The sequence below is a fragment of the Vitis riparia genome, chromosome 10 (assembly GCF_004353265.1).
Source record: "Vitis riparia cultivar Riparia Gloire de Montpellier isolate 1030 chromosome 10, EGFV_Vit.rip_1.0, whole genome shotgun sequence".
Classification (NCBI taxonomy): Eukaryota; Viridiplantae; Streptophyta; class Magnoliopsida; order Vitales; family Vitaceae; genus Vitis; species Vitis riparia.
In genome coordinates, this window is record NC_048440.1 from 11,870,365 (window position 1) to 11,886,410 (window position 16,046).

Below are 16,046 nucleotides of genomic sequence, written 5' to 3' on the forward strand. Positions count from 1 at the left end.
TGGTTGTTTTAAAGGTTTTTGAAGTGTAACTCTAGGTTCAAACAGTGGCAGTTATCATTGCAAAGATGAATGCCATGCTTCGGTTTAATAATATAAAGATAAAGCAAACTCACTCACAAGGGTACACGAGATTTCAATGTTGTTTGACAATCATGTTTACATCCATAGGTAAGATAGAATCATTCTATTATAACATAGATAAGATTAAAGAGGAAAGAGATTATAGATACAAATGTTAAGCCTTGAAACCATCTCATCGTTCCTTAATCCTAGTATCTATATCCTAACCTAAGCCTTGCTCCTCTAGGTGTTTCCCACTCTTCCTCATCTCTCTACCTACCAACTATTTTCTCTACATGCATATCTTAATTTCATACTGTCTTCACATGACCTAAACTTTATAAAAATATTCATAACCCTATTTCTTATTCAATAATGATATTCTTTTTATGAGGAAATATCAAAATAAAGAATATTCTATATGATATTTTTTACCAAAAGGAATATATAACAAATAGGAATTTGAAACACTTTTTAACAATATCCACCTTAAATTTCACTACATTATTCTTTCATCTTTGAAAAATGCATGCGTCAACTAAACACATGTTTCTTCCACACATTTTCGTTGAGGCACATGGAGGTTTCATCACATCACCACTGAGGTAGTCAACCATTGTACTCCAACTGAAAACTTCTCTAAACCACATTGACTAAGAACTTAGCTTTTGAGTAGAGGAATACTGAATGTGCATCAGCAGTCTCCAACGTTAAGTCATGACACTCAAATCTTTCAAATCCTTACTCCATGCCATGAATTCCTCCCATATGCTGCAAACACCCCTTGTTCACCTTGTAATAGATCTCTCTAGATCTAAAGCGTTTAGATACTTCTGTGTTTCCACCTTACCTTGATCAAATAACTGCATAGGAGACTCTGCACTTGCTGCAAAAGCAACTGAGTACATATCTCATCTTTACATTCAATGTTGCTCTTCACTTTAGTTCAACAATTTCCCAGCATGACTTTTATTAAACATGACTTTTCCAGAAATCTTCACCTTAGCTTTGACACTAATTTGTTATGGCAGTAGAAGCTTTAATGCTAGGTGTTAGTGCAATAAAAATAAAGATAATGTCATACACATAAAAAGATATACAAATTTTTAACATGGTTCAACCAACCATGCCTACATCCATGGATGAGAGGAAATGATTCCATTATATCATAGTGAACATTTTAGAGGAAAGAGAATATAAATACAAACTCTGAGCCTTGAAAAAATGTCATGTTTCCTTGTTCCTAATATCGACACTCTGATTTTGCACACTACTCTTCAGAGTGTCTTCCACTCTTCCTTACATCTTTATCTACCTAGTGTAGACTCTAAAATACACATCTCAATATCATGAATTTTTCTCTTCATGACTCGAAATATTTATAGAGATATTCTAATATCTTTATTTGTTTAATAAGGATATCTATTTTCGTAAGGAAATGTCAAGATAGAAAATACTATATAAAATATTTTACATTCCATTTTTGAAATGTTCCTTTCCAGACTATTGAAATGGCAAACTGGGCAAAATGCATTGCTTGATTAGAAGGCAAAAGATAATGATCTCCTAAAAAGGATCACTGTTAGACATGATGAGAAGAAACAAAAGTAGTACTCCCATAAACTACAGTTAAATTAATAAATAAGCTACACATTCCTGAAGCAATGCTGCAAACTAACAAAATGCATCAACAGCATACAAGACAAGACATAAACATAACAGAGGTTAAAAGACAGAACCTGAGTAATTAAATTGGGGAGCATGTTTAAAGGGAACCGCAGCACCGCAAACAGAGAAAGTGACGTAAATGCTCTTGCAGGTGTTAAGTCACCACCGAGCAAAGTGAATGCCCCAAATGAGGTTACCGTCACAATAACTGGGATGCTATTTAGGATGAAACTGTTGCACTGCAAATAGGGTAACAAGTCAGGAAAAAAATAAGATTTAAGATTGAGGTAGTGCATGATCAGAATAGATGCCTGAATTTCTATATTCAGAACACTAACAGTGTAATAGATAGCTCATAGTAAATAAATGTATAACATACAATGCTAACTAGCTATAGAGATTATGAAAGGAATAACAAAGTCTCATTGGATATAACTCACACTCAACAGAGAGTTACTTCAACTAAGAGGTTGGTTTCTATTCAAATGCATCTATTGTGGATAACATCAGGTGTAAGAATTCACAGCCGCTTTTTATGCTGGAAAATGTTTCAAACTGACAAACATGAATTGCAAGTACAAAGATTGAATCACCACTTCATGCAAAATTATCTGGACATTGGGACCCAATCCAACTCATCCTCCCAGGATTCTACTTCGGCGGGACCAGCACTGAGTAACGGCTTTTTTTATCGGTTGTATGAATCTAGATCAATGTGTGTATGTCTATCCAACAAAGGAACTAGATCATGGTAACCTGCACATCACTACTCTTTTTCTTGGTGGATATATGCAATGTTATGCAGTAGCTTAGATCTGCAAACAAAACTAGGTTGTGTGGTTTATATTTTGCTGCATTTGCAATTTGTGGGGTGACCAACATACAAAAACCTAAAAGGATAATCATATGCACCATGGTAATGTACAGACACTACCACTTACCAAATTCATTTTATTAGATATGTATTATGGAAATGAATCCAGAAAAGTAAGTTTGTACAGGTTATTGATATTTATGGACAATGTCAGTTAAGAATCAAGATTAACAAGCATGTGTATACTGCATGCAATACAAGAGGGGATTATTGTAATGAGTCCATCACCAGTTTTCCTTTATGCAGTGCAATGAAATATCTTAGAGAAGCACATATGGAACAGGTTTTCTGGGTGCAAATGTAGCTATATATGCAATATGTAAAGTGGATGAAGTGCAAATACTTAGTAGTAATTATAAGAATAAATTTGATACTTAGTGGTCTCTTAATTTCCTTTTCACTCCATATGAAAAATGCTTAAATGTGGCAATATGGGCTATTCTGAATGTGAGTCTAAGAAGGTTGTCTGTAAAAAATTGTGATCCCCATTTAAAACTCATTATGCAAATATACAACAGCTGAAGAATAGGGTTTCACGGGAATAATTTTCTTTCGTTGAAATTATTCTTTTATAGAGTTTACAACATATACAAATCCTTCAAATTAGGAAACTAAATTACTGATTAAAAGGAAAGAATAACTCCTAACAATTACTTTCCTAAAAATACAAAGATTGACAACTAATAAATAATTTACAGCTTTACAAAGTTATTTCTTTCCATATCAGTTTCGGTTTTCCAACACTCCCTCTCAAGCTGGCTTAAAGATATCTTCCATAGCCAGCTTGCCAACTAGAAAATCGAATTGCCTCTTGTGTACTCCTTTGGTGAAGACATCAGCCACTTGTTCCTCAGTAGGGATATAGGTCATACAGACCAATCCGTTGTCTATCTTCTCTTTAATGAAATGCTTGTCCACTTCCACATGTTTGGTGCGGTCATGGAGAACCGGATTGTGAGCTACTGAAATTGCTGCCTTGTTGTCACAATACAACTTCATAGGAGATGAACCTGTCATCTTTAACTCTTCCAATAATCTTCTTATCCACATAATCTCACAAATACCATGAGCTACAACTCTAAACTCAGCCTCAGCACTACTTCTAGCAACCACGTTCTGTTTTTTACTTCGCCACGTAACCAAGTTGCCACCTACAAATGAACAGTACCCAGAGGTGGACCTTCGATCCACTATGCTTCCAGCCCAGTCTGCATTGGTGTAGGTTTCAATTTGTAGGTGTCCTCGTGACTTGAACAGAAGACCTCTACCTGGTGTCCCCTTTAGATACCTTAGAATCCTATAAACAGCTTCAAAATGCTCTGGTCCAGGCGCATGCATAAACTGACTAACCATACTCACTGAGAATACTATGTCAGGGCGTGTATGGGATAGGTAAATCAATCTCCTAACAAGTCTCTGATAAAGATCCCGGTCCTTCACATTCTTGGCTTTTGTAGGTTGCAGTTTTACATTCAGCTCTATAGGTGTTTCGGCAAGTTTACATCCTAACATACCTGTCTCATCAAGAAGATCAAGAACATACTTCCGTTGATTTACAAAGATACCTTCTTTGGACCTAGAAAACTCCATCCCAAGAAAGTATTTTAATGCCCCCAGGTCCTTAACCTCAAATTCCTCAGCAAGTTTCCTCTTTAGCTTCTCTAGGTCATTGCAATCATCCCCAGTTAACACAATATCGTCAACATACACAATTAAGATGGCTACTTTACCTTCATTCGAATGTTTGTAGAACATCGTGTGATTAGCTTGACTTTGAGTATATCCATAATGTTTTATTACTTTGCCAAAGTGCTCAAACCAAGCTCTAGGCGACTGCTTAAGTCCGTATAAGGACTTCTTCAATTTGCACACTTTTCCAACTCCAAAACTTTCTTCAAAACCTGGTGGAGGACTCATGAACACTTCTTCCTCTAGGTCTCTATTAAGAAAGGCATTTTTAACATCCAATTGGTGTAAGGGCCAATTGGAATTTACTGCAAGGGACAACAAAACTCTAATCAAGTTTATTTTAGCTAAGGAGACGAAAGTCTCTTGGTAGTCTATCCTATAAGTTTGAGTAAAACCCTTTGCCACAAATTTGGCTTTGTATCTCTCAACACTTCCATCTGCTTTACTCTTTATTGTAAACACCCATTTGCACCCTACAACTTTTTTTTCCCTTGGTAAATCTACAACCTCCCAAGTGCCATTCTTTTTTAAGGCATTCATTTCCTCAAACACTGCCAATTTCCAACTCGGTTCATCTAGTGCTTCTTGAATATTTCTAGGTACCACAAGTTTTGAAATATTTGTAGTGAATGCTCTATAGTTGTCAGAAAGGTTACTAAAGGAGATATATTTGGCAATGGGATGTTTAGTGCAAGCTCGGGTTCCCTTTCTAAGAGCAATAGGGAGATCAAGGTCAAGGTCCTGTGCAAGAACAATTGGGGCTAATCTTAAACCGGGTTCGGGTGCAGATATTTCTGGACTTGGACCAAAGTGTGATGGTAAACTTAGATCAGTAACAGAAGAAGAAGAAGCATGTATATGAGTAGGAATAGAAGGAGGGTTACCTGAGACATTTAAAGAGCCATTGCCTAGGGCTTTCGGTTGACCATGTGCTGGGATGATCAGCTGGTCTTTACTTTTCCAAGGACTTTTTTCCTTGAATAAACCACAGGCTCAAGATTGTTTCTATTTTTTTTCATTCGTAGTATTTCTTCTTCTGACAGACCAATTCCAGATTTGGATTCAGTAGGCTTAGTTTCCTTATTTTCTTTTTCAAGAGAGATATCAAGAATTACACTAGGCAAAGGTTCAACAATTTCCCAAAAATTTGGTTCCACTAATTTTTCCCTTGAAGTAAATTTTTGGTAAAATATGGGACATTTTCCATAAAGGAAACATCCATAGTTGTGTAAAAACGTTTTGTAAGGGGATTAAAACATTTGTAACCCTTTTTATTAGGAGTATATCCTACAAAAACACATTTTTCTGCTCTTGGGTCTAACTTAGATCTTGACCTTTTTGGAATGTGTACATATGCAGTGCAACCAAATATTTTCAAGGGTAATTCAGAATTAATTCGAGATTCTGGAAATACCTTTTTCAAGCACTCCAAAGGAGTGGTATACTACAAAATTTTTGTAGGCATCCTGTTGATTAGATATGAAGCAGTTAGTATGGCATCCCCCCATAAGTATTTTGGAATATTCATGTAAAACATCATAGCCCGTGCTACTTCTAACAAGTGTTTATTTTTACGTTCAGCTATTCCATTCTGTTCAGGGGTATCAGAACATGAGGATTGATGTAAAATTCCTTTCTCGTTTGAAAAGGTTTCCAAAACTTTATTAAAGTACTCAATCCCATTATCAGATCTCAAAATACTGATTTTTGTTTGAAATTGGTTTTCAATCATTCTGTAAAATTCTTTAAAAATATTTTCGACTTCAGATTTTTCCCTCATTAAATATACCCAACAAAGACATGTATGGTCGTCTATAAAGGTCACAAACCATTTTTTTTTCCTGAAATTATGGTTACTTTTGAAGGTCCCCAAACATCACTATGAAAAAGATAAAATGGTTTTGATGCATAGTAGGGTTTTGGAATGTAAGTTTTTTGTTGGCTCTTTGCCAATAAACAACTTTCATATTGAAATGATAAAGGATCAACCTTTTGAAATAACACTGGAAATAAATGTTTTAAATAAGAGAAACTAGGATGGCCTAATCTGCAATGTCAAACCATTATTTGATCACGAACAGAAAGAGAACTAATACTACTTAGTCCTTGAGCAATTTTATTACTAGGTAAATTATCCTCAAAATAATAGAGACCACTGATCATCCTAGCACTGCCAATCGTCTTCCCCGAGCTCTGATCCTGAAAAATACAATGGGATTCATAGAAGATAACACAACAATTAGAATCTCTAGATAATTTGCTAACAGACAATAGATTACAAGTAAGTTTAGGAACATGGAGAACAGATTTAAGATCTATTCCCTCAGAGATTTTTATTAGACCTTTTCTTGCAATAGGTGAGAAATTATCATCATCTATCCGAACCTTTTATTTCCAGGACAAGGTGAATAGGATTCAAACATGTTTGAGGAATTGGTCATGTGGTCGGATGCTCCAGAATCGATTATCCATGGAGTAGATTTAAAACGACAAGATAGAACATATAATTCATTACCTGTGTGTGCCAAAGAAACACTAGAAGTACCGGATGTCAAGTTGGATTTCAGCAGTGCAAGAAGATGCTCCATTTGCTCAGTGGTGAAGGGGCTGGTCTCAGCCTCATTAGCAGTAGGAATAATGGCTCGGCTTGGTTTGTCACCTGTTTTTCCTTTCCAATTTGCAGGTTTCCCATGGATTTTCCAACAGTTCTCACGAGTATGGCTTTGTTGCAAAAATCACACCAAACCTGTGGTCTTTCATCTGATTTGCGCTGAAATGCAGCAGCTTTATTATAGCCTCCACCCGTGGTAACCAAGGTTGAACCTTCAATAGCAACTCCAGGGCCCTTCTTGCCCAGCATCACATTCCTCCGACTCTCTTTTCTTCTAACTTCTGAAAAAACTTCACCAATTGAAGGCAGGGGTTGTCTTCCAATTATTCTCCCTCTTACCTCATCAAACTCGACATTAAGGACAACCAAGAACTTGAAGATCCGATTGTCTTCCATGGTCTTCTTATGATGAAGTCTATCCTCGGTAGATTTCCACTCATAGGTGTTGAAGAGGTCAAGATCTTTCCAGATCCGCTTCAAGGAGTTGAAGTACTTTGCGACGTTGTCCTCCCCTTGTCGTATCTCACCAAGTGTGAGGGTTAATTCAAAGATCTGTGATTGATTCCCTAAATCAGAATACATCTAATTTACATTCTCCCAAAGCTCTTGTGCTATTGGATAGCACATGTAATTAGAGCTAATGTCTTCTTCCATAGAATTCACAAGCCATGTCATCACCATGGAATTCTCAGCATCCTATATAGCATAGTTCGGATCATCCACTGTAGGAGCCTTCTTTTCACCCGTCAGGTAGCCCATCTTTCCACGATCTCTGATGTACATCCGAACTGATTGAAACCATCTCAGAAAGTTGTCACCATTCAAGCGAATCGTGGTGGTTTGGATAGAGTGAGATTCCGAGGTGGTAGGATTGATTTTTGAAGAATCAGTGATGATGGGATTGTTCAGAGAAGGTTGAGGAACAGTAGTGGACTCATTTGAAATATCCGACATGGTTTCAGAGAACAGGGATTGAAAGAGAGGAAGAATGAGGATTTTGGCAAGCAAATTGTTAGCTCTGATACCAAGCTGAAGAATAGGGTTTCACGGGAATAATTTTCTTTCATTGAAATTATTCTTTTATAGAGTTTACAGCATATACAAATCCTTCAAATTAGGAAACTAAATCACTGATTAAAAGGAAAGAATAACTCCTAACAATTACTTTCCTAAAAATACAAAGATTGACAACTAATAAATAATTTCGGTTTCGGTTTTCCAACAACAACAACTCGCACATGGAAACTACATAGTTAATCACTATCAATAAAGTCCAATGAAAAAACCAGGATGAAATTAAATGTAGCAATTATCAACATCACATCATGTTCTATTAGCATTTGTAATATAACGATAAGAAGATAATTTCTGTATATTTTGTTCCATACAGCTGATAGCAGTTGTGCTTTACGAAACCAAGACAATTCATCATTCCGCATGCTTTGAACTTTAGACTGGAAACTCTTTTCCCATGCATAACATCTGAAACATATTTAGCAAATCCATTCAGAATTGCAACTGTTAACGCCTAAACTTTCACATAAGTATAAGAAAAATCCTTAATCAAATTGAACCATACTTCACAGTGTCCATGGCAGCCAAAATTTCATTCATGAGGCTGACTCTCTTGTCAGTTCGTTGCAATCCTTCCTTGGACAATTTTCGCATTTTGCTAATGATAAATGTCTGTTTTGACAAAATAATTTAAATGCATGAGAAGGTGAAATTATACAAGAAATGATCAATTAAAAAGATAAATCACAACTTTCATCATAGACATTAAACAACACAATGAATGATGATATCCGGACATATCAAATCTATTGATTAGTAAATGCATTCCTCAACTTCAGAATCAGGTGGATAATTTCTAAAACCTTAGGATAAATAAAAAATGAGGCCTGACAGTCTTATCTTCTAGTCAATTTAGACTTTTCTAGGCCTTTTCGCTTTTAAGAATTTCTTATTCATTTTCCTCTCTTGACTTTTATTGTGGTTCACATTCTGGCCTCCATCTATGCCATTGGCTTTTATTCATTGCCACTGTTTTCTCAGCACTATCAAAGGGAAAGGAGGCATCCTAAATTTGCTTGCAAAGTATAAAGAACATATCAATTATTGTCTAAGTGGTTCCTTGCTAAAGACGTTGATCTCCATCCCGTGTTTCTATTTTTTGATAGAGTTTATTATCTAAGTTGCCCAGAGTGGGCAGACTAGTGAGATTAGAGCTCTACTCCTGCTTCTCTATCTGATAAGAGGGTTGTCAGATGAGGGTAAGGATCTAGGTCTGATCCTAGAACCAATGGACCCTATCCCTCTGAGATTATAAGTAAAAGGCTCCTTAGAGTTTCGTACAAACTTTGAACTAGATAATAGATATTCTTGACCTAACTAATTAATTGGTTCAATTTATTCTTATGTTGTTGTGTAATTGGTGGAAAAATGCTCTGTTGTAGCACTTTTCCTTATTCTTATGTAAGAATGTTACATTCAGACATCTGGGGCCTAGGAAGCCTTTCAAAAAAGCCACAAGCAAATATTTTTCTTTACAACTAATGCATTTTGACATGTTTGACCCAATGAATGTGAGAGGAAGGTAGGGTGCCTACTACTTCATCATATTTATGGATGACTATACACGTCAAGGTTATGTCTATTTGATCTCTCACAATTCATAAGCTTTTGATTGCTTTAGACTTCTATCAACATGGTAGAGAATCCAAAAGAAAAAACTATTAAAACACTAAGGATAGATTGTGATGTGAGCATCTATCTGAGAATTTTAATAATCTATACGATGAAAAGGAAATCAAAGACAATTAATAATTTCAAGGATTTACAAAACAAAATGATGTAGTGGAATGGAGGAACCACATGCTTTTAGATATGGGGTTGCTTGATGACGGTGCAAGCTAAAAATCTAATATCATAATGAGGGGATGTTATTTTGACTGCTTCCTACATCTTGAACCAAAGCAAGTGCATCTTTATTAGATATTCTAATAAATCAAAGGGTTATATGATGCTTGGTAAACAATCAATGTGAGTTTAAATGAAATTAAGTCACGATGTCTTCCTAGAGGATGATTTTTCAAATAAGTGGGGAATTGAATCAAAATCTCAACTTGTTTGAGACTGTTTAATTAGAGGAAGGCACTCTAAATCCTACTAAGGATATCGAAGTCAACTTCCTAGCTAATAAGAGTATACCTTTAAATGTTGACCTACCACCCAGTGGGAAAGCACCATTGAGTGGGAGTGCACTAGTAAAATATTGATTCATAAGATCCAATAGTGCGTAGAAGCAAATGTGGAACTATCCCTCAAAGTTGTAATGAGATAAATGGGGAAGTTTTTGTGTGTGCTCCAGAAGATGATATTGAACCCAAAAGTTATAAGAGACTCTCTCATTCCCTGCTTGTGAAAAATGGAGGGCTACAATGATATAGGAAATAGAGTTTATGAGGAAGAACACTGTTTTGAAGTTAGTTGATCTTCCACTAGGGTATAAGACCATTGGAAAAAAGTGGGTTCCCAAGATCAAACGTTAGGTAGATGGTTTAATAGAGATGTGTCTTATGGTGAAAGGATACCCTTAAAGAGAGTGTGTGCGCTATGAGGAAACCTTTTCACCAGTAGTGAGTTTTGCCTTAATTCACCTTATTCTAGTCCTTATCACACATTTGGATCTAGAATTATGCTAAATGGATGTTAAAAGTACATTTCTTAATGGAGAACCAAGTGAGGAGATCTACATGGATCCACCATTTGATTTCATAGTGAATGGGGATGGGCACAAAGTTTGCAAGTTCCAAAGGTCCATTAATGGGCTAAAATAATCATTTAGACAGTAGTATGTTAGATTTCATCAAACTATTATGACCTATAGGTTTACAATAGTCAAAGAAAATCATTTTGTGTATGTGAAACAGTTGAGGGATGGATTCTTTATTTTGTCTTTGTGTGAGGAGACATTATTTGAAAGGGTGAAGAAATGATTGTTGCCAACAAAGGGTAGTTTGTAACGACTTACTCCCAATCATGTGGATATTGTTTGTTTTGGGCCTGAGAGACATTTACGACTTTAAAATACATCTACAAGGTTAAAAGGAGTTCATACATATATAGTGTTTGTTTTTAACCTTTTTCCCTATTTGATGTGGAATATCATAATCACATGCAGACATAACGTCCTCATCGTATTCCATAAGATTCACTGTATCCTAACGGATCGTAGGGTCAAACAAACAGATATCCCTTATGGGGCTAAACAAACTCCCACACTAGGGTCGGAGATTAACTCTGATACCATTTTTAATGACTCACTCCAACTATTTAAATATTATCCACTCTGGACCTAAAAGGCCCTTGCAGCTTTAAAAATGTGTTTACAGGGTTAAAAGGAGTTCATATATATATAGAATTAAGAACTTTTTTCCCTATTGATGTGGGATATCACAAACACTACCGTATGCAAGGATGTTAGGTCCCTATCAAGACTTGGACTGAAAATGCATGAAGGATAGAGAATGAAGTCCATAAACTGGAATGAGTTGTATTTAGGATTATATCTTTATTACTGATGGTACAGAGCACAAGGATAGAAAATGGGTGCATTAGGTTTTCAAGTAGCATAATACCTTCAGTCAAATCTTGAAGATCATGAAACCTAAAAATTTTGAAGTTACACTATGGCATAACATATGACTCTAAGGTATAAAACAGTAGGAAAAGGTTAATGGCTGGCAGCTTTTGGCTAAGTTGAGAAGATGCAATTCATACATTTAATATAGATATATTCACCACAAAAAAGAAATATGAAGATATTAAATGAAAACATGAGGGAATTAATTGTGTACAATCTAATATCAAAACAAACCCAACTTCAACCAATGAGGAGAAGGAATTAAAAATTCACATACCTGTATCGGGAGCATGAGAAGTAGCATCAGTGAACCAAGGAGGGAAGCAACCCCTAATTGCTGATAAAGAAGAACCATAGCGATGATGATACGAAATGGAGCAGACCATAAAGCATGTAGTTGTTGACATATTTGCTGAGCAAAGTAAAAGGTACATTTAGTTATAAGCTCACTCTAACTCCTCAAATGATATGGCAACAGAAATAGATAGTATATTGGCATTTCCTTTAAACAAAAATGCAAACCAATAGTAGCTCATTTATCCTTTTATTTTTATTTTTTGCTTGTTGAACTTGAATCAAATGTAGAGAATAATAAGGAAATTTTAAACCAGATTTGCTACCAATAATAAGCATAATGATGCGACACATCATTTTACCTCTAACCACACTAATCTTCAATTTACAATTTTCAAGTATTCTGTTGGCTATTTCACCATACCTATTGTGGGATAGATTTGGGCGTCGGTGTTGGGTGCAAATGTGTGTCTAGGTGTCTAATTTTTCACATGCTCATATTTTAGGATACAAGGGCTTATTGAAGAAAAAAAAAATCTCAATAGTGAATCTGGGTGTTTTGATGCAGCAAAATAAAAGAAAAAAAAATCAATTAGAAAATAATCAAAATAAAAAATCTTAAACTATCAACTTTCCTAAAAGTTTAAGTTGTCAGCATATGAGCCCCAATATATATCAAGCTAATACCATCCTCATATGAAGCTCCATACCCACACATGGACAAACACATTAGTAGTGGTAATAGTATATAAATAGAAAAGGAAACAATATTAGGAGAGACTTGCACTTGAGATTGCTATCTCTAATAGGATGTTAGACTACCAATTTTTCTAAAAACTTAAATTATTTGGATTTGGTTCACAATGTACACAAAGCTAACAAAAGGATATGAATTGTAATGACACATGCCCTCCTATGTAGATATTATCTTCTTTGCATCCAATAGGTCCTCACAACTTTAAAATGTGTCTACATGATTAAGAGGAGCACACATATATATAGTGTCAAAAAGTTTTTCTCATATCCAATGTGGGATATCATAATCACCTCCCATATAGCACATGACGTTCTCATCGTATCCCACAAGATTGTGGGGACAAACAGACAGACACTCCTTGCGAGGTCAAACAAATTATCACATTGAGGTAGGGAATCGATTCTGATACCATTTGTAATGACCCATTCTCTCCCATGTAGATATTGTTTGCTTTGGGCTCAATGAGCCTTTATGGCTTTAAAATGTGTTTATATGATTAAGAAGAGCCCATACATAAATAGTGTTAAAAATATTTTCCCCTATTCGATGTGGGATATTTACATGGGAGGGAGCGAATCGTTATATAAAAACTCCCCCATTTTTCTTTGCTATCCCTATTTTTCTCTATCAAACCCATTTTTTCACTTCATTAAATTAAGTGAAAAAGCCAATAGTTTGCCACTTAAGAGCTTGAACACCTTTATCTTATGCCCTTAGGCCTTCAATTGGTCATTAAAAATTATTTTCTAGCAAACTCTTCTCTTTCCTCTATTTAACCATCTATTAAGAAAAAAACCAAACAACTATATTCTAAGTAAAAGAGATACATATAACAAGAATCTCATATCCACATGAATTTCAAGTCATATCGACACAACTACACTAAATGATGTCAAAGAGTTCATGTATCATAACACTTAAATATATGATAACATGTCTATGTGTCTATGAGTGTATCATAATCTTGTTAAATAGCATGTACTTTATTTTTAGTACATCTAGACCCTTAGAAATAAAAAAGGTTATAATTCTATAAATAGTGAAAATCCTAAAGGGAGAGTCACTCCACAAAATAGGTTCAATGAGAAAAAATGAAATATGAAAGAAAATAAAGAAATGTCATTTAGTGTTTAAAATGTTGAGGCTATGGTAACAATGCTAGTGATTGCACTAGCAAGAAAGTAAAAGAAAGGTCGAGAAAATGAATGAAACATGGAGCAATCATATCTGAATCAGACGAGTCCAATAGCTAAGCTTAGAATGATGCAACTATCAACTATATAACATTGACAACCATTATTATGATTATTAACCCTATTGCAATGGATCCGGTGTCTCATAATTTGAGTGAGCCACACTCAAAAGGGTACAAAGATGGATATAATGCAGCTCAAACCAAGCTATAAAAAGAAAGTCCAAAGTTGAAACAATGGAAAGTGCTTAACAAGAAGTTTAAGGTTTGTGATCATGAAAGCACTACTTTGAAAGTAGACAATGAATTGTCGACTCTCATGGTTCAGCCAAAACATAAGAAGGCAATGTTTAGATATTAGCTTTAGGAAAAAGAAATAGTTTGTTGTTAGTATTAAAAATTCTTGAAGTAGAGTTTAAAATACTCAAAGGAAACTTCCAATTTACAAGTGAGGTTTTCGAAAACTTATGTGATGACACTAGAAAGTTGAATAAACTTTGGAGATAGGCAAGCTAGAGGGTAAATGAGCTGACCACTACCTTGGAACCAAAAGCCACGCTTCTTTCTTGTGAAGGAACTTCCCATTGCAAAAATAATATCTTCTGGGATGATGCCCCACATAAGAAATAAGTGACATGAGCTTCTATGAGATCTCAAGGCAAGCAAAAAAGTGAAAGATTTGTCTAGACTCAGCTAGAGAACCTCTGTGAGCAAATTAAGTAATTGGTTGAAACACTTGCAGTTTGGATACTCATAAGCTTGAGCAACTCAAGGACTTTAACTAGGTTTCTAAAGCTCCCATAATAACCAAGAGCAAGACTAGAATGAGACATATTCTACCTAGAAGAGGCTTTTTTTGGGTTAAGAAAGAAGATCTAAAGCTTCTAGTGGTTCATACTGTCCCATTAAGTAAAAAAAAATCGTACTTTGATAATGATTTGTCTATGCACATTGCAAGTGACAAGCCCCTATTTGTTCTCCTAATAACTTCAATTATAAGACTGCTACTTTGGTGGTGGTGGTATTATATAAAATGTATTAGCTAGTAGTTCTGTACAAGCCCCAGGCATTTCCAAATTAGAAAATGTTTGATATGTAGAAGTTCTTAAGGCAAATCTCCTTAGCTTTTGCCATTTACCTATTGAAGAAATTCTGAATTCCTTTATTGATTCTGTAGGTACACACCATACACATATATATACACAAAAGACAGAATAAGAAAATATCAATCTAGCTTGATTCTCTCCTAAAATTAGGAAACTGAATCATCCTAAATGATCTCTCCTTTTTTTATTCCTAAAATACTTTCCTAAATTAAAACCCTAACTTTGAATGCCAAATTTCAACACTCCCCCTCAAGCTGGAGAATATATATCATATAATCCCAGCTTGCAAGTTAAGTCTTCGAAGTTAGGCCTGGGTAAAGCTTTGGTGAGGATGTCTGCGGTTTGGTGCTTGGTAGGAACATAGTTCAATTTAACCGTCTCACTAGTCACCTTCTCTGTGATGAAGTGTTTGTCAATCTCAACGTGCTTGGTCCTGTCATGATGCACGGGGTTCTTTGCTATGCTTATAGCTGCCTGATTATCACACATCATGAGAATTGGAGATGAACTCGTTTGTCCCAGTTCACTAAGAACCCTTTTTATCCAAATCCCTTCACAGATTCCCTGTGCAAGAGCTCTGTACTCAGCTTCTGCACTACTTCTGGCTACAACTGATTGCTTCTTACTCCTCCAGGTAACAAGATTTCCCCAGACAAAAGAACAATATCCAGAAGTGGACCGCCTGTCAATGATGTTTCCTGCCCAATCCGCATCTGAGTATACTTCAATGTCACGGTTCTCTGTCTTTCTGAAGAATAGACCTTTCCCTGGTGTCATTTTTAAATATCTAAGAATCCTGTAGACTGCTTCCATGTGTTCCTCAGTGGGACTGTGCATGAATTGACTTACAGCACTCACTGCAAAGCCAATATCTGGCCGAGTGTGTGAGAGATAAATCAAGCGTCCGACGAGCCGCTGATATCTCCCCCTGTCTACTGTTGTACTTTCTTTCTCGATACCAAGTTTCTTCTGACTATCCATAGGAGTATCAATTGGTTTGCATCCAAGCATACCGGTCTCCTTAAGAAGATCGAGTATGTATTTTCTTTGAGAGACTACAATTCCCTTCCTTGATCTAGCCACTTCCATACCAAGGAAATATTTCAAATTTCCAAGGTCTTTAACTTCAAACTCTTCTGACAAATACTTC

At 35.7% G+C, this 16,046-nt stretch overlaps 2 protein-coding genes across 3 annotated transcripts in view; both read right to left on the reverse strand.

The window, feature by feature from the left end:
- LOC117922918 (ABC transporter C family member 12-like) overlaps positions 1-16,046 on the reverse strand; it is a 59,219-nt gene that overhangs the window by 12,014 nt on the left and 31,159 nt on the right. For both annotated transcript variants that reach the window (XM_034841140.1, XM_034841141.1), the window contains exons 13-16: positions 11,825-11,959; positions 8,482-8,588; positions 8,291-8,384; positions 1,800-1,967 (exon numbers count right to left, since the gene is read on the reverse strand). In XM_034841140.1, coding sequence (XP_034697031.1) covers positions 1,800-1,967; positions 8,291-8,384; positions 8,482-8,588; positions 11,825-11,959 — 504 coding nt within the window. The remainder of the gene's footprint in view (positions 1-1,799; positions 1,968-8,290; positions 8,385-8,481; positions 8,589-11,824; positions 11,960-16,046) is intronic.
- Positions 6,265-7,968, reverse strand: LOC117922921. The gene is made up of 2 exons (XM_034841146.1): positions 6,807-7,968; positions 6,265-6,490 (listed from the first exon to the last, which is right to left on the reverse strand). The coding sequence occupies exon 1, from the start codon at positions 7,482-7,484 to the stop codon at positions 6,855-6,857; it is 630 nt and encodes a 209-aa protein (XP_034697037.1). The 5' UTR covers positions 7,485-7,968; the 3' UTR covers positions 6,265-6,490; positions 6,807-6,854.

Excerpts from the sequence above, each read along its gene's own strand:
- LOC117922921 (XM_034841146.1), bottom strand. The coding sequence starts at position 7,484 with ATGTATTCTGATTTAGGGAATCAATCACAGATCTTTGAATTAACCCTC.